Source organism: Malania oleifera, chromosome 10, assembly GCF_029873635.1.
Source record: "Malania oleifera isolate guangnan ecotype guangnan chromosome 10, ASM2987363v1, whole genome shotgun sequence".
NCBI classification, from domain to species: Eukaryota; Viridiplantae; Streptophyta; class Magnoliopsida; order Santalales; family Ximeniaceae; genus Malania; species Malania oleifera.
Window position 1 is genome coordinate 80,688,090 of NC_080426.1, and position 20,403 is coordinate 80,708,492.

Consider the following 20,403-nt stretch of genomic DNA (forward strand, 5'->3'; position numbering starts at 1 on the left):
ACTCGTGTTCATCTGGCTATATCAACTCTTGTATTTACACGGCATCTCATAAGACTGAATAGACAGATTTACGTGATTCATTGCACTTAAGGTTCCTTGTGAGCACTGAGAGAACACCCGTGGCGACTATGACACCTTGTGAGGTATCCTTGAGCTATTTATCGTCCTTTTGAGTGTTAACATCACATCAGAGTTCACGAAACTCAGTTCCATTTTCTCCTGGATGATTCTTTGTACACTAGTCTCTGTTTTTCATTTGCTAACCTATAGGTGACATCTAGTGGGAAGATAAAAACCTAGGTCATGTAGTCTACTCAAGATGTGAAGGCAGAACCATCCCTAGAAATAGACTAAGTTCATGGACTACTGTTTAAGCTTAATTCTCATTGGTGGTATGAAGTTAATGAAAGAAGTGTAATGATTGTCCTAATTGACCAAGAAAAGATAGAAATTGAAGAATGAGCTAAAGAAAGAATAAAAAATAGAAATGCCCATGAAATGAAACGCTAATGCCTGCTCCACAGAAATACCACAAAAAGTCAAGGACACGACACATGTTCTCCACGTATGAAGATTCTTCAACCGTTTAATGCCTCAGATGTATTCACGTCAAGTTTGTGAATAAGTTGATTTAGGGTGGTCTCGGTTGGACATGGCGAGTAGGTGAGAAGATGTTATGGTGAAGGACCCAACACCTCACAAACAGGCTGGATCTTTTTCAGACCAGTCCACTCCATACATTTAGTGTTTGTTCCTTACAATATGTGGGATGTTTGATCGCAACACTCCTCCTCACATATGATAAGTGAACCCATTCTTTTTGAGTATTTTTTAGGGTATACTAGTTAGGCCGAGTCAAAACGACAGTTCTGTAGGTGTCCACTGGTATCTTAGGTGTAATGAGTCACACACATCACACATTCCTTGAGATTTCACCTATTTATACTCAAACTTATATGACCGCATTAACTCTAAATTGTACTGCAAGTTAACTTCATGTGAGTATATTGTTCTTAAATGCTATATAATGACGAAACTTGTGTGAGTGACGTACTTCGAAGTTGTGTGCATTGAATATGAACAAGTTTGGGTGAAATTCAGTTATATTCTTGTATGTAAAACGGTATGAATGTGGTGCATGGGCATTAATTTCATGTTTGCTGGAGTTAGTATTTGTGGATACCACCCTTGAAATCGTTCATATTATTTGCTAGAGACTAGCAAAATGTTAGTTGGAGAGTGTGATTACGCGTTTAAATTGCGTAATTAGGCGTTTTAATTTGTGCATTAGGACTTATATTTTTAATTAAATACCTAATTACTCTCAATATTTTAGCACAATATCCTATTTATAATAATTGGGTTTCATTGAGTAACTTATGAATTTTTGGCATTTTTTTATCGCAAGAAAATTATTAGGAGCTAAAACCGATACCAGTTTGTATTTGTACATAATTTTCCTGTTCGAACTCCGATCGAGACGATTCAAAATTCTAGAGTAAGATGAGAAGATATCTACAATTTCTGTGTTTTGAGCTTCAATAAAAATGGGTTCCAAAAGGGTCAAAATCACCCTTGTTCTCTGGAAAACAAAAAATAAAAATAAAAAATAAAAAATAAATAAACCACACCTTGATGTGACTCGGCCATGCAGCCGGGTCCGGATGCTCCATCCATGGGAGCACGCATGTAGGGTTCTTTTATTAAAGTCCACTACTTTCTTCTCTCTTGATTAATATTAGTATTAGATTAATTTTTGCTTGAATTAATTTCTGCTTGATTTTAGTCGGCTTGATTTCTTGAAAAGAAAAAAAAAGAATAAAATACCAATGAAAAAAAATACCTTCCTATTGATTTAAATTTGTTGTCATTCTTTAGAAGTTAAAATTTTGTTGGGTTTGATTTAAATTAAGTTCTTTTAATTTAAGTCTAGATTTTTATCGTGTTTCCATTTAAGTGTTATTGTTAAAGTTTTAATTTTTGGTTAGTTCTTAATTGCGTAAAATCTTTGGTTCTTGAGTTTGCATTCGATTGAGATTTTTAGAATTTTTTGTTTTAATTTAAGTAGGAAAGTTATCGTTTTTAGGTTTGTCCGAAGTTTAAGCCGTGTTTCAATTATTACCTCATAAGACAAAGGATTTTCGTTTCTCATTATTTAATTCAGTGCATGTTAAGGATTAGGATTTAAATTGCATATTCATTTAATTGATCAAAAGAAATTTCAAACAATCTTGAAAACCCCGAATATGTGCTGAGTTCGGTGACTTTTTATTTTCGATTGGAAATACATAAAATTTGGAATTTAACCGCATTCCCTGAGGAGACGATCTGGTCTTTGGGTTGAATATTACACAACGTAACTCTTATACTTGTGATAGCTTCCGAGCTGCTCATTTTTAGAGTGAATCAATTATCAAAAAAAGTCAACAATATTTTTTTAAGAAATTCATGCTGCATGATGGCTCAGGTGGTCACCAGGTTTGTCTCTAAAAATTCAGCTAATATTTGGCTTTGTCCTTAACAGAGAACAGAAAAAGCCTAAGGTGGAGGGCATCATCACCAAAATTGGAGATGTGGATGGTTGAGCATATTTCAGGGAATTCATCAAGATGCTATAAGGATTTTCAGTGGAATTCCCATAGAAGTTGGGAAGCATCGAGATGATCAAGGTCTTGATTTCAAATTGTGCTGCCTCGACATCTAGGAACCTGGTGCAGACGGCGATGTGTATACATTGGGAGTGAAGTAGTCCTGCAGAGGCCAAAGAGGTTGCTCCTCCGCCGCAGGTCAATGGGGAGCAAGAGGATCCAGATTTTGATTTTGATTATGGAAAGCTAGAACCGATTGGCGTTCGGCCAAGACTTTATATTCGGAGAACTCAGCTAACTTTAGACTCAAAATGGACTTCCTAACCGACCTACAGGATCTCTCAATCTCAGGGTCATTAGGCACTAACTCTGGTTTCCTGAGATCTCAAACCCTCCATACAGCGAATTAGCACATGAATTCAAGACTTCGAATAACAAAAATTTGAAAGAACAAAGAAAATAAAGGTCACGCAATAAACTACACTAATTTCGGCTCACTACCGTAAGTGACTCCCCGACAACGGTACCAAAATTTGATAGCCTTGCCATGGCTTGGGTCCTTAACTACCAAAGATAAAATTTATAACCTAACTACTCACAAGTTTGATAAAACAGTGAGTAAGTCGGGTGTCGATCCTTAGGGACTCAATGTAGTGGTGTATCAAATTAATCTAATTTACTATGCTAGAACAATAAGAAAAGATTGAATGATGGGTTTTTTATTTACAACTACAAAAGCAAATTAATTAGATGGGCACAAAATCTTTATGTAAAATTCTTAGGTGAAAGTAATACCCCAGTTATGAATCCACCTTAAGCCGTTATTTCTCAATTACTAAGGTTCGGTTAATTATCTATAATGGGGTTTCAACGGTTCATCCTAATATGAATGCATAAGATGAACCCTAAACAAAGATAACTAATCCGCTTGAGTAGTATAGCATAGCCAAGTTTGCACCAATCGTCCGATGATCGAGAGAACCGGGTATACCCTATCTAACAAACATGGATTCCTTTCTATTAATCCCATTGTATGGACATATTTTAGGCTTGGTCCACTCTAATCTAAGTACTCGGATTATTAAAACTAATTTAGCAGAGTCTCAATAATATCATGCAAACCTGATTATGAACAATCAACTAAACCCTAGCCTTGCAAATCTAGCTTAGGGTTTCATCACAACCGGAGAATATGGGAGATTAGCTACTTATCATGCACACAATTAAACATAAAGACAAGAAGATAAACACAAATGTAAGCAAAACAAAGCAAGAACGAAAACTCAAAACTCTGTAATTTGAAAGGACTCAAAACGATATCAAGTTTGACTGCCTAAAAACTCCCTCCTATTATCTTCTACAAGTTTTCATTAATACCCCTTAGGGTGAAAGTGAGCAAAAAAAAACAGGGAAAAATAGGAAAGTGTTGGGGAAAAATTAGTTTTCACTTTTCTACTCTTTTCCAATCTCAATTTTAATGAGAAATGCATCATTTTTCATGCAAGAAAGTGAGAGAAAGAGAGAGGAAAGTGTGACAAAGATTGAGTGGGGAAAGGAGAACTCTCTTCACACTTGAAGTTCTCACTTTTTAGTTCTTTCCAATCTAATTTTCCACACTAGAATACCAATTTTCTAAAAAAAAATAAAATAAAATAATTAAAGAGGATTAAAGGTATAATATTTGCCTCTTGTTCTCCATTTTTTTTTTCTTCTTTTTCTTGTTAGATACTCTTCGTTGGGAATTGAATTTTTGATATGTGAAAAAACTTATATATTGCATGTTGTATGATAATGAAGTTGGTAAGGTGACTATGGATAAGCAAATGCGTTGTTAGATGCATACACATGTGTAACAATGACTCATATACATATGTAGTGACAGATGCAACAATATTGTTGGTCCTTAGGGAAACCTAAGAGGGAGGGGTGAATTGGGTCTTTTTCTAACTTTTATGACCCGTACTCTTTTTATCAAACTCTTGGTGAGTAATAGTCTAGTATATTCTAACGAATGTGTTGCGAAAGTTTAGATAAGAAGAAGTTTATGTTCACTCACAACTCACCCTATATGCGCTTCAATAAACTAAGATAATATATGAAATATGCACAAACACAATTGAGCAATTAAATCAATAAAATAATAAGTAATGTAAGAGAGGAGGGAGAGAAATGCTCAAAATCTTTTAAAGTGGTTCAGTCACCTTCACAAGCACCTACGTCCACTCTCTTGACCAAATTCAAGCTGAGGTTCCACCAGAAAACTTCTTTCCTTTCACCCAGGGTAAGAGCACAATTACAAAACCTAGTCTTTCACTAAGGCTAGAATACAAAACGAGCCTTTCATCGAGCTCAAACAACACTTACAATGATGAGAAATTACAAATGATAAATGGTTTAGTATCTCTAAGTAGACTGATGCCACAACTCAAGCTTACAACTCAAACTCTCTTAAAGAAATGAGACTTGAAACTTGAAGAGAGATAAAACTAATGAAAAAAACATTTACAAGTAAGAACAAAATACTATGTCACTTAAAAATATAGAGGAGAATGAGAGACCACTTTTCTAACAATTTATACTATGCATTTTTCTTGAAATTGGACTCTTTTTATAGCCAAAATTGTCCACTAGGCGTTGGATAGGTTTTGACTCCATATGATTAAGGTTGGAGCTAAACAATTAATGATATGACTAGAAATCTGATTTTTAAGTGAGATGATATATTTTATAAAATCACAAACAGTCAGTAAATATCAAATAAAATTCTATAAAATTCATATTGACCAATGAGTTTAAGAAAAAAGAATCATGCTGAAGTGTTCCTAAGTATGCTTATTTAGTCCCCCATTTACTTGTGCAATGTTCCTATTTACTCTAGAGTTACACGTGGTATATTTGATGTTTTAGGAAATCGAAGAGTTAAGCAATGCAAGGAGTCAATGCAATAATGTGGAAGCACAAGGCTCGACCATGTGCTCAACTAGGTCTCTATGGCTTTGACTCAACTACAGAGAATTTTCCTAATCGACCATGTGGTGCAACCAAGAAGTCACAAGGGGCGACCAGGTCGAACTAGAAGACTCCAGAATGCTAGTTAACAGCAAGTTCATAGAGACTCTCAACCAGGGCGCAACCAGGAGACTTTGGAAGTGCAACCTGGTCAATTATGCCATCGACTGAACACAGAAATAATTGAACATTTACCAAAATGTGTCGACCAAGGTGCGACTAGGGGACCTTGGCTGTGCAACTAGGTCTACTTTGGTTGACTCCAAAAATCTGTTTCATGGGATTGTTGCAAATTGTTTCTTGATTTGAATTTGAGCGCGTTTAACAGACTTTATTTCACTTTCTTACTCTTTTTCTCTTACTATTTGGGAAAGCAAAATTGGAGTGTTGGAAATAGAGCTAAAGAGAAGAACGGAAGAGAGAACAATGGGAGAATGCTTGCAAAAGCATGTTCCCAATCGATCTATTTATAGCCAAAAAGAGAAAAGACTAGGCAATGACCTTTCCATCTTTAAAAAAATGATTTTTCCCTAATAGAAAAGAGATAAATAAATCAGATTAGCGGATTTGCCAAAAAAAAAAAAAATCAAAAATTCAACAAAAATATATATATTAAAAATGGGCATAAATGCCCGTGAGCATGGTGTCCACTCTTCTGCTAGTGAAAGTCACTTCACTCTCCTAAGACATTTTCTCTATTTTCAGGATTTTTTATTTTTTATATTTTTTCTTCTCTTTATTTATTTTCTTTTTCTTTTGGCTTAAAGAAATGATCTTATAAAATGCCTCAAATAAAATAATAAATTATTATTTTTGACTCTTTAATCGTATAAAATATTTTTATATATTTTTAGCCATTATTTTTATTTTTTTCTTAATTTTTCTCATTTTCCCTATTTTTCCATTCTCACTTCTTTAATTACTTAAAATTAACATAAAAATACAAATATATATATATATATTAAAAATATTCCTCAAATAAAATTTCTCAATAATACATCCACGCCTTTGATTTAAGAAAATCTCATAAAACTTCATGATATATACATATAAACAATGAAACCCCTTTAATTTCCTAAAAAAAAAAAGAGATAGAGAGAGAGAAAATATATAATAAATCATAGAAAAATAATTTTTTGCTCCTTAAAAAATATAAAAATTTATTTATTTGAGTATTATCCTAAAATAAATCATTTTAACCTTTCAAATAAAATTTGGTCAACTCCTCTCTAACCCTCAAAATTTTCAGAACACTGTAAAAAGGCTAAAATTATTTTTTTTTTTTTTTTTTTTTTATAAAAATCCATAAAATTGTACAATTTCAATTCCAAATTTGAGCAAAAAGATAACACTTTAGAGAAAATATTTTTAAATCAAAAAATCTGAAAATTCTATTCAATCATCCTGGTAAGCAATTTGTGATTGGCCAATTTTCTAATTTCACTTTCTCAGCTCTTAAGGGCCAAATTTTGACAACACATTTTTACATTCATTTAAAACTATTTTCACCCTACTCTCAAGCATGAATTTGGAAATTTTTTTTTTTTTTTCTTACCTCAAATTTTGTATTGCTCCCGTTGTTAAAGTTTCACAAAATTCATATCAAAATGAGTTATCAACAATGGGGGAAAGAAGAGAAAGTAGATGATAAATAAAAAGTCACCACCCTAAATAAAAAGTTTCTTGGGAAAATTTACCAAGAAAAAGTGGTCATATGTTCGAAGAAACTGAAGAAATTCTGATCATGTAGAGTACAAAAAAAAATATGGCATCCAAAATAAGTCAATTTTGAAATATCTTAGAACACTTGGACTCAAGGCCAATAAATCATCTAGAATATAAAATATGTCCTTACAACCAATCACTGAGTGTAGAAATGTATGACACTAGCAGTTAATCCCACTTTTCCCACTCCAAATATTTACTAGACAAAATCGCATATACTTACCATGATGATCGGCTGCAAATGAATCAAGTCGTTCATGAGCAACTTGCTACCTGACTTGATAATAACTTGTTCGTTTAAATAAAAGAGTCAAACTCGAGTTTAGATTTTGATCTTGGAAACCAAATGAGCCGAGCTTGACATGGACCATACTCGGCTCGCTAAGCTCGCAAGTTAACTCATTTAACTAGCTTGCAACTTAAATTGTTCAAAGAACTAAATAAAAGGTTTATTTAATAGGTGTACGAGTTTATTAAGGAAATAAATTCATCAACTTTTAGTATGTAGGATAAAAAATAAACTCGTCTGTTTGGTTGTTAGGAGGCTCAATAATTTATATATTTGATTTAAATTTTATTTGAAACTTACGGTATTTTACACATATTTAGAAGCATTTTCCCTTTAGTCATTACTACTCACTTTTTTTATCTTTTAAAAATTTTTAACAACATAAGATAGTAAAACACAAATTAAAATATTAAATTTATATTTCAATAATCAATTTTAGATTTAATTTTAAAATTCATTAATAAATAATCACAAATTTAACAAGATTATTCTGGACTCTTTTAGGCTCGTTTTAAATTCCATTAATAAATAAGCTGAACATGAACAAAATCGAACTCGACTTGTTTAGTTAACAAACCTAAGTTGAGCTTCATTTTGAGGACAAGTTTATTAAGCAAATCAAATTTGAACATGATAGAGCTTGACATGATTGTAGCACTGCCCACAAGTCCCTCCCCCACCCCAAAAAAAAAAGTTAGTCCTCATTCATCTTTTCTAATTCTTAATCCACACAAGTGTTTACTAGTTAAGCATTAATCTTTTTCCTAAGTCAAGCATCAAAGAGTTTTCTTTTTTTTTTTTCAAAACATGACTTCAAATTTTCCCCATACAACACTGCGGATTTTGCACTTCCTAATCCTATAGGGCAAAATCTATAAAATATATATTAAAAGTGATTTTTGAATGCGTCAGGAGCTAACACGTGGCTTTTTTTTGTATTTTTTTAAAGTTTGGGGCAAATTGATCCAGTAACGAGGGGTACCCAATTTTTGCTCATGTCATCCATGCGAGTTTGGATCAACCTCAGTTGGGATAGTCAAGGAACAATCATATTTTTCTTACTTAATTGAATTACATTTTCCTTAATTTCTATAGTCCCATTTGAAATTCAGAAAATATTAGAAAAAATATATATATTAAGGAACCCTCATTGTTATGTTTGGTTATCAAGAAAAATGAGAAAGAAAATAAAAAATATGCCAAATCTATAAACAATTTATTTTTTATAGTATTTAATAGAGAAGAAAAATATAAAGAAAAATAATTTTCCTCCTTTTCTTTTCTTTTCTTTTCTTTTCCCACACCAAAATCCTTGATCCAAAAAAGTCCCATAATCAACATATAGGAAGAAACAGGGAAAATTTTTCCCCTTCTAATGCATTTCTAATTCTGTTGTTAACCCATGTTATTAAGTCATTTTAAATGGTAAACAGCGATTTTAAATATGTACATTTCTATGTCATTTGCAGCATTTGATTCACAATTGAAATCCAAATCAAAATTTATTAAAATCAAAAGTCATTAAAGAGTTTAATTAATATAAAAACTGTATTTAATTAATTTAATTTAAAATAATAATATTATAAAATTACCATAAAACTAACATTTAAGAATAAAACTCAACTATTTTGATTCACCAAACACCATCTAATTCTTTGGCCTAAATTAGAGCGTAGCAAGCCACTTTTTCTAGTTTATTATTAAATTAAGTTCCAGGGCTTCTGCTCCAATGCTTCAATAATAGCCATACAGCTGAACAGGCCCCAATAGAGAGGAACGCTAGGTCTACAATCAAATTTCTTCCATTGCAGAACGATCAAAATCAACAAAAAGAGGTTTACAGAAGATTCAAGTACAGCATAATTACCAATTCTCTTCACGGTAGGCATGAAAACAGCCCACCGAGGGAGGGGAGAGCAGCTTAAAGAATTCATCGTAAGAGGGGTCATCTTCACCTGTCCCATGGCCAAGGTGTCCGAACAACTACTACAAACTAAGAAGAATCACCGCCACTTCGATTTTTATTTTTTCCATACAACCATGGCAACTGAATCATTCCACATTGACACACCAAAACTGTAAAGGTAATGGATGGAGAAGCTAAACTGATTTCATTTCACTATATATCAATCAACAGCACCACGCAATGACCTCAATAATTACACAAGACAACTGCAATGTTCTAATGCAACTTTAAAAGAATAAAATCATTTCATTTCACAAGCAACTCCAAATACATGCCAAGAACTCCAAATAACAATTATAACACACAAGAATGCTAGAAATCTAGCATGTGCATAAGCAAACAGCTGATGTCGGTAAACAAGGAAGCCATTTTCCACTTGTAAAATGTCTGAAGCAAAAACTAGACAAGCAAACAATTCGTTGCCAGGAAAATTTTATCAAAGGGCTACAAATAGGCATTGCCATGTACTGCACAAATGGGGTTTCACAGGTTCTTGTCCTGCCTGTCACTTTGATAACAAAAACTTTAATCTAATGAGATGCCATAATAAGCAATAGGTGACCAAATGCCTCCATCACAACAGAAAGACTAACATCTGTCTCTCACTATATACATACCTTTTCTCTTTCGAAATTACAGAATATGAAGCAAAGGAACACATGCTTCACTGAGGACTTTTTTTTTTCTCCTTTTTGGTCGGGGCACAAAGAGAAGGGAATTGGGGGCAGGGGGAAGAAATAAACTTCACCTACAGATACAATACCTGCCCATATGAACTACAAACCTAATGGAAATCATCCATAGTACAAACTGAAGGATGGTCATACAAACCTCACAAAAATAAATACGGATTCAAGTCACCCGTTGAAAGTTCATCCCGAACCAATAATACCTCGTACAAGAAAATGCATCATGAAGCACCTCCGGTTAAAGTGTCATCAGAGAAGTTACCTGCCTAGAGTTTTGTGATGCAACTCCCTCCTATGATTATGTTTCTCAGTATAATTTTCTGTCATGGGCTACATAACTAGCAATTCCTTTGCTAGAACTTAGATTGCATTTCACCTAATTTAGATGACAGAACTAGCCAAAGACAGCTCATGGAGTTCACTTAGCATCCACTCCTCCCCTGTTTGACCACCAAGAACAATAGCCCTTGTTCCGCCAACAATGCACGTACTATGTCCCCAAGCAAACCTTGGGGGTCGCCCAGGAACATTCAATATCCTCCACGTTGGCTTCTCATCTGTTGGGTCAAGAAGATAAAGCTGTGAGGCTGAATGAAGACCAGCTACAGACCCACCAAAGATCAGGATTCTGCCACCTGGAAGGCTCACAGCAACATGATCAAGTCTAGGAGGAGGAGCCATGCCTCCCGGATTTCCAGCACCAGGCATTCCATTGCCAGTTACACATCTCCAACATGGTTCTTCCTCACTAAGATCCATCGTGAACACATCACTTGAACGAAACCGAAGAGGCCCACTCTTGGCCAAACCACCAAACATTAAAATTTTCTTACCACCATAAACAGACAGTGTATGCCCCAATCGAGACGGTGGGGTCCAGGCCACTGGTATCTCTCTCCATACTGGTTTCTCCATTGAGAGATCAAGCAGAAAAGTGTCACTAAGAAGTACTCCAGAATCTGCACAGCCACCAGAAACTATCAACTTGGTACCATCAAGGGTGCATGAACTGTGCCATGATCTTGGAAGTGGAGGGGCCACTCCTGAAATTTCTCGCCAAGTTGGATGCTTGGCATCCAAATCCAACACAAAGACGTCATTAAGCAAGCCCTGCCGTCCACAACCCCCAAACACAACCAAATGAGACCCATTTATGCAAGAAAGTGTGTGACCCCATCGACCAGGTGGTGGGGAGCTCACTTTGACATGTTGCCACTCTGGGTTACTAGAGTTCAGGTCTAATACAAACGTGTCATTCATTGGTTGCATATTTACCCCTTCCCCACCAAAAAGGACAACCCGGTTACCAACTGCACAAGCACTGAAATTGCAGCGAGAGGGCTCAACAGCACCGCCAACAGTTAGCTTCCTCCATGTGGCTGCTTCAAGAGTGGTCAATTCCCTTGCCAGCCGACCCCATCCAAGCCTCTTTGCCCCTGGAACCGTCTCTAGTACACGAGTTGTCTCGCTACCCCATGCATTTTGGCAGACCATTCTCCAGAGATCCTCATTCTTAGTTAACTCATAAAGTCGCCTACAAACAGAGCCAACAGAGGCAATATCTCTCGGTGTCAAACGTGAAAGTATCTTTAGAGCCAATACCTCGTCACTCAATTGTAAAATCCCACAAACCCCACGACAAATATTTCGGTTTCCAGCTGGCACTGAACTGTAAGAGGAAAGACCAGAGTGAAATAGATCCAAAGACCTTGTAGATTCCTTTGCTGAGGATCCAGGTAGTGGACCCAAATCAAGATTTGCTTCAGTATAGAACTGGATACCAATATAATGAGTAATTGTTTCATCCTCTCCATAAATAGGGGTCATCCGCAATCTGTTCATCAATGGAGATCCATCTTTCCTAAAATTTAACAGATCACCCTGGAATTCAACCCCATCCTCAAGGCATCTTCTTATTTCTGAAACTACTGTGGAGTCCACTAATGGATGCCTTCTTTTAGCAAATGGACCTCTACATTGCAAGAAACGGCTGAACAAAAATCCCATAATATCAGAATCAAAAAAATCCAAACTGGTGTTGAGTAATATAATGAATTAAGCAACATGGAGATAATAAAAAAGTAACCTATAAAACGAAAGGCAGGTTTTTAGTTTGAACGCATGCAAGAGAGAGAGAGAGAGAGAGAGCATTCCAAAAGCAGAGAAAAGTGCAAACAATATAGCATCGAAACACGAAGACAAAAAGATCAAGTCTACACAACATATTACATATTAACCAGAGGAAGTAATACTAATTACACATAAGGATGCACAACTTCAAAAATAAATTATTATAATGGCCAAGAAAAATACACCAGAACATTTGTAATATTTCAATCAGATCAATTTTTCATCAAATCAACCAAAACAAACACATGCAAAAACCATGGCAAACGCGCTCAGGCTTCGCATTGTTTTTGACATGTATCAACAATTTATTCTCTATATATTAGAAGCTGCAGAAAGAAATAATTTTAAAACAACAGGAACTTTTTTTCTGCCTAAGGAGGCCAAATCTCTCACTACCGTATTACAAAGAAAGTGCGTGACGTGGTTTTCAAAGAAGTATAAACGACAATTCGGCACATGCATATACACAACAAAGTGAAACTTATTGACCGTGATGATGAAATTACTTTTAAACAAAGGGAACAAATTATTAGTGGGTGGGAGATGCAGTGCACATACATAGAATCAAAAATTGAAGTTATTTTGACTGGCACAAAAAGTATACTGTGACTCAGGGGCACTGACTAGAATTATTTTATCAAAAGTTAAGGTCATTATTTGGTCAGTTATTTTTAATGTTTTGAAAGGCTCAATCGAGGCTCATCTTGAGGCTTGCCCAAGTCTAAAATGCCTTGAGGCTCAATCTAAAATGCCAAATCCCAAAAAGGCTAATGCATTACATGTTGAGGCTTATGTATTTGTGCAAAAGGCATGCCTTTTGCATCATTTTAGTTAAGGCTTATGCGTTTTGGGTGCGTGATTCTCAAGTTAGATTTGGTTTAAAAAGTTCAACTCCATGTTTATATAAAAGGAATGCCATAATTTGAGTTGATTCTCAAACTCTTGAACCCTAGCATTTCCAAAATATTCAGGTTGCATCTTAGATCTTGAAAACAATTTGAACTTTTTATAGCTACCTCTTGTCATTATTTATGTAATGAATTGAAGTTAGAATGGCCAACAAGTAGTTTGAAAATTACAATTGATTTTTTTTTTTTTAACATTAGTGGTGAATTTTTTTCCCCCTTTACTTTTAGCATATATGTAATTTATTTACTTGTTTTTATCTAAAAATAAAATTCTCAAAAGGCACGCCTCACCTCTTAAGGGTTAAAACACCTCACCTTAGGCCTTTGCCTTTTAAAACATTGGTTATTTTTAGCGGGGTTAAAACCAAAAATCTGTTGTGGGCTCGAAATCAAATAGGCTATTATAATACTTTATAAATAAAGAATTTTATTTTAGAGAGAGAAAAAGAGTAAAACAAGGGGAAAAAAATAGGAAAAACAGGGTGGGTAAGATAACCTCTCAATACAACAGAAAAAAGAACAAACCAGAAAACCATAAAACAAAGACTATCAAACAACTATACTCCGGCAAAGCAACCCAGTCCAACTGTAAATCTGACAGATGTAAATGCCAAAAGAAACGATCGCCAAATGCCACAGCAACATGAGAAACACCACTCTGTTCAAAATCAAGTTAAAAAAAAGCATCCAAGTTCTTAAAAGATTCTGGCACTTCTCTTCAACCAAATACACCAGAAGAGCCAATTGACCACTGCCATAAAGCCTCTCTCCTTCACCTTTCCAATTTAAGGTCTTTGTTTGGGTAGCTGTTTTTAACAGGGTTAAAACCAATCAAATGTTGTGAGCTCGAAATCAAATAGGCTATTCTTTTTTTTTTATCAAACAATTTTTTTACTACAGAGAGAAGTGTACAACAAGAAAACAAGGAGGATAAGATTCCCTCCCAATACAACAGAAAGAAGAACTAGAAAACCAAAGAATGAGGATTATAAAACAGCTTTACTCCAACAAAGTGACAATACCCTAGGGTTTTATCACAAATAAATTGAGGAAATTGAAATAAAGGAAAGCAGTAAGAGAAAATAAGGTTGATCACTTCGAAGGAATCTGCCTCTCTATAGGTTTACATATATATAGGGTAGAAAACCTTACTCCTATTAGGAATGTAAAATATCCCAATCCAAGTCCTTAATAGACTCGATCCCAATTAACTTGGGAATCCTAACACATCAAATAAAAATCCCAACATTAAAAAATCCTAACATTAAATAGAATCCGAATTGATTTGGGAATCATAGCACATTATTAGAAATCCCAATTGATTTGGGAATCCTAACACATTAATTAGAAACCCTAATTAATTTGGGAATCTTACATTCTCGCCTCCTTCAAATTAGGCTTGTCCTCGAGATTGAGCAGCAATAAACTCTGGGAATCTCTATTCCAAGGATTGATAATTTTCCCAATTGCATCTTCAAATGGTAAGTGAGACTAGTAAACTAAAATTTCTATGATGTCCCGACTTCTATGTTTGATCACTCGATGACACAAAATTGCTTGTGACTGCACTTAAACCTTATCAGTAAGTGCAACATCAAGCAAGTGGCGTTGCACAGTAACTTGCTCCCTTAACTTCCTTTTGAGGTAAGAGACATAAAAAACTGATAAGCAACAGTGCCTATACATTCTATATTCTTATAAGGCCAATAAAACCGAAGAGACAATTTCATTGAAGAATGAATAGTCACAGTTATCTGCCTATAGGACTGTAGCCTAAGAAATACCCAATCACCTGCTGAGAATTCCCTTTCACTATGGTGCTTATCAATTTGCTGTTTCATACGAGCTTGACCTGCAACAAGACTTTCCTTGAGGAGCTAAAGCACTTTTTCTCGATCACATAACTCCTTGTCAACTTGATCAATTCTGGATGATCTAGCCGGATACCTAACAAGAACAAGAGGAGCTCGACCATAAACAGCCTCAAATGGAGTCAATTTGATGGAAGAATGATAAGTGGTGCCACCATTTGGCCTGTGGGAGTCATCAAACCCAATCCTCTTATTAAGTCACCAAACACCTATTGACAACTTCAGTTTGCCCATCTAATTGTAGATGATATGTAGTGCTCATATTCAATTGTGTTCCTTGCAAGCGGAAAAACTCCTTCCAAAAGTTGCTAGTAAAGACTTTGTCATGATAACTGACAATAGACTAAGGAATTCCATGCAAATTTACAATATTCTCAACAAAAGTATGTGAAACAATTACAGCAGTATAAGGGTGAGTGGTGACACAAAAATGAGCATACTTCATGAGACAATCCACAACAAAAAAAATGGTAGACTTGGGATCATTTGGAACCACTTATGCAGAAGTACTTTTCAGAAAAAGTGTTGAATTTAATAAGGGTTAAAGTGGGAAAGTGTTGAAAGTTATAAGGTGGTGTTTGGTTGTATTTAAAATAAGTAGTATTTGAATACTTACTTTTGTTATAGGATGCTATATGATTATTTTTAAACATATTTTAAATTATAAATATTCATCTTTTTTAATCAATAATTTCACTAATAATTATTTTAATTATTTAAAAGTTAAATTTAAATATTTTATATTAAAAATAATATAATATTATTTTTAATTAATAATAGTCTTGTTATTAATGTATATTTACAACATATTGCTATCATACTAAATTATGATAAAAATAATATTATAAAGTAAATTTAGAATTTTAATTGGATTATATGATTCGTCAAAAAAGGGCATTGTTTTAATTCTTATCAACTTGATCTTGTTGCCCCGGGCGACAAACATGCATGAATCATTTCGCAAAGTATGTGTTAAATTAATAAATATCTCTTGTTCAATCCAAAATTGAATTATAATAAATAATATTTATTTTTAAATATATTTTAAATAAAAAACATTAATATTTTTATATTAAAAAATTTAAATGATAATTAAATTAATTTTATAATTAAAATTTTAAGATTTTCTATCAAGTAAAATAATATAATATTATATTATTAATTATTAGATGAGGAACTTAGGCACAATGTAAAGTTGTTGTCATTGGAGGTCACGAGTTTGAGGCATGGAAACAATCTCTTGCAAAAACGTAAGGTAAGGTTGCGTACTATAGACCCATCATGGTCCGCCCCTTCCCCAGACCTTGCATATGCGAAAGCTTTGTGCACCGGGTTGCCCTTTTATTTTATTATTTATTTATTAACAATAATCTTGTTATTAATGTATATTAATAACATATGATTATCACATTAATTTATGTTAAAAATAGTATTAATAAATAAATTAAAACTTTTAGTTTATTTAATGTTAACTTTAATTTATATATGGTTCTTTATTCATTTCAGAATTTAATTATATTTTATTAATAATTAATAGGTTATATGCAAAATAAAATAATATATGATTAATTAATAATTATGTTAGCTATTAGGTTTAACTTTTAATTAATGTTTAAATATTTTTATTATGTAAAAAAAATATAATATTATTTTTTAATTAACAACTTTGTTCTTAATTTATATTTATAATATATGATTATGATATTAATTTATGTCAAAATAATATTTTTAATTAAATTAATATTTTAAATCTTTCATATTAATTTAAATGAATAGATTGTTCTTTTTCTTATGTTCCATGAATAATGAATATATTATAATACATAATAAAATAATATATGATTTTCTAAAGCATTTTTTAAATTATAAAATAGTCACTAAATATCTTATATTTACAAAATTGATCCCGCTTATGAACAATGTCACTTATAAGTGACTAAAAAGTTATCTTAAATTGCTTCTCAAAATTTAAATAGTTCTTAAAAAAAGCAATTATGGAAAAGCACTTTTTGCAATAAGTGTTTGTTTTAGTACAAACCAAACGCCACTTTTTGGCAAAAATGCTTATTTTAAGTGATAAGTGTTTTAAGCACTTTTTTCCTTAAGTGCTCCCAAACGGGGGCTTATCATGAGAAGATAGTAATGGAGATATCAATACAAGCTTCTTCGGTAATAGGAAGAGGTTGTAGAAGGCCTAGACTTGCCACGAGTTCCCTTTTCTATCGTTGACAAACATCGAATTCTGCCACAAACATTTTGGTTTCACCCTTCATTCCCTTCCAGTAAAATTCCTAAGAAATGTGCTTGTCGATTCTAAGAAGCCAGAGTGACCCGCAGCCCGTGATGGATGCAATTCTTGTAGATAGGTTGTAGATAGGTTTGCTTGTGGGCTAAATTAGGCACTAATAAAATCCTCCTCTTATACAATAAGTTTAAAGTCTCTCAAAAGTAAGGAGGGACTGAAGTTGCCTATTCTTGTAGCTTTTGGATAATACCTCTCCTCTCTGAATTTTGCCACCATTCCATCCGGATTTATTCAATAGTACATGAAGGTATAGAAATAGTTGTAAGTTCAACTTGTTCAGGAGGTCATGATAGTGCCACTGTCACCACATTCTCGATCCCTTTCATGTAAATAATCTCATATCATAGCCCAACAACTTAGTGACCAAATCTGTGGTCCCATTGAAGAGATTCATTGCTCAAAAAATATTTCAAGCTCTTATGATCAAGTCAGATTTAGAAATGTCGACTAATTAAAAATGGCCTCCACATTGTAAGTGCATGCACAATGGCTAGCATCACATTGTCATAAACAGACATGCTGATGTGGGACAAAGAAAAAGCCTTACTAGTAAAAGCATGGGGCATTTGTCTTGCATTAAAACAAAACCAATGCCAACTCATGATGCATCAAACTCAATGACGACACTTTTGTTGAAATTTGGCAAGGCAAGAACTAGTGTGATCGACATTATGTGCTTAAGCTTGAAAAAGGTTTGTTCAGTTCAGCTTTCTCACTCCATTTGAATGCATCCTTTTCCAGTAGAGCAGTCAATGAAGTGCTAATCTTTCCATAATCCTTGACAAACTTGTGGTGGTAATAGATCAACCCCAAAAATCCTCGTAGGATTTTGATTTTTTATGGAATAGGCTAGTTTGTCATCACTTGTATTTTAGAAGGGTGAACAAAAACACCTTCTTAGGAAACAATATGCCCAAGGTATTCCACACGTGGTCGACCGAAGCTGCATTTAGATTTCCTAACTCACAAATGATGCTCACGAAGAGTGGCGAGTATGGTTCACAAATGACATTAATTATCTTGAATAGATGAGCTATATATCTGGATATCATCAAAAAATATGAGAACAAACTTATGTAGGTAAGGTTGGAAAATGTCATTCATGAGACTTTGGAAGGTTGAAGTTGCAACGGTTAACCTAAAAGGAAAAACCAAGAACCCGTAACGGCCATCCTGAGTCCTAAATGCCTTCTTCTGAATGTCATCCTTGTGTACTCGAATCAAGTGATAACCTGATATTAGATTTAGTTTGGTGAACTGTTGGGCAACTCCCAACTCATCTAACAATTCATCCACAACAGGGATAGGATATTTATCCTTCACAATATTCTTGTTCAGTGCTCAATAATCAACACACATCCTCCAAGAGTCACAATCCTTCTTCATCAATAAGACATGAGAAGAATATTGAGTGACACTTGGTTATATTATGTCAGCATCCAACACTTCTTTCACTATTTTTTTCTATTTCTACTTTCTGAAAAGAAGGATAGCAACAAGGAAGGACATTAGTAGGGACACTACCTGGCAGAATGCGGTGTGTTCGTTAAGGTGGCAATCCCTATGGCTCCGCAAATAGACCAAAAAAATCTAAAGTAAGAGATTCAAGCCCTTCATCCTAGCCAAATTGATGTAGTAACTCCTCTAGTGCTCTAAGTTGTACCAGGCAACCATGTTGCTCTTTTTTAAGAAGCTTCTCCATATGATGGCTTGAAACTATAATAATATTACCACAACATTTGCCTTTAAGAGTCACTCTCTGGCCATTCACGGAAACCTTCATAACCAATTTAGAGAAATTCCAAGCTATATCACCTAAAGTCCACAACCATTCAATACCCAAAACCACTTCATAGTCTTCTAGTGGCAGCAAAAATATAAATCAACATACAACCCATGGTTTTGCATAGTAAGTTTAACTTTTTGACCCTTGCTCTAACAGGCCAAGATCCTTCCATTTGCAACCTTCACATTAAATTTTTCACATTGCTCCACAAGATAGGCTAGTTGTTTAGCAATTTTTTAGCACCCATGAAATTATTAGTGTTACCCGTATCAATCTAGATAGTAACAAGTTGGCATTTTAGGAAGCCACTAATTTTCATAGTTTGATGATTAGCATAACTAGCTAAAGCATAAACTGAAGAAGTGATATATTCATCATCATCATTAGATTCCATACCTTCCTGATCTTAATAAGGGGGGTCATCCAACCTCTTATGGCTCCTCCACTAGCTCAACCATTAAGAGTTAAGAGTTGTCTACTTTTGCAACAGTGCCTTCTATGCCACTTATCATCACAATGCTAGCACAAACCTTTTGTTGTTTGCTCTTCACTCGTTTAAGTTCCTCTTAAGTCATGGTTCGTGGTCAACGCACTTTGAACTCACGTGGGATGTCAGGTCAGAGACCTTAAAGAAAAGTACCAACAAGTCGGCTTTCATTCCAATAATTAGTCCTATTTGATAACCGCTCAAATCGTGTATGGTATTCCAAGATAGAGCTAGTTTGGTGTATTTTGACAAGTTATCCATCAATATTCTCATATCCGGTGAGCTTCAATCAAGCAAGTAATTCAGAAACAAATTCTGCCCATGAAGGCATTCCATGACAAGCTTCAAACTAGTTATACCATTGAATAGCTTCACCATTCAAACTAATACAAGCAACCTCAGCTTTGGATGTTTTTGGAGTGTGGTGAAAGAGAACGTATTTTTCAGCTCTAGAAACCCAACCGGTAGGGTCATAACTGTCCCACCAAGGAAATTCCACCTTCATATGAGAAGGACCATGATCACACTATCATTGGTAACCTCCTTCACACATGTACGGCTGCTCCCTATGTTTAGCTGATCTAGAGACATCTTCTCCTCTCTATTTATGGGAAGATGTAATGAGCAGTTTATAGAGCAATGCCTAAATC

At 34.3% G+C, this 20,403-nt stretch overlaps 1 protein-coding gene across 2 annotated transcripts in view; it reads right to left on the minus strand.

Annotated features, from left to right (window-relative positions):
* Positions 1-9,977: 9,977 nt before the first annotated feature.
* LOC131165819 (adagio protein 1) overlaps positions 9,978-20,403 on the minus strand; it is a 38,974-nt gene continuing 28,548 nt past the window's right edge. For both annotated transcript variants that reach the window (XM_058123917.1, XM_058123919.1), the window contains exon 3: positions 9,978-12,256. In XM_058123917.1, coding sequence (XP_057979900.1) covers positions 10,648-12,256 — 1,609 coding nt within the window. In that variant the 3' untranslated portion in view covers positions 9,978-10,647. The remainder of the gene's footprint in view (positions 12,257-20,403) is intronic.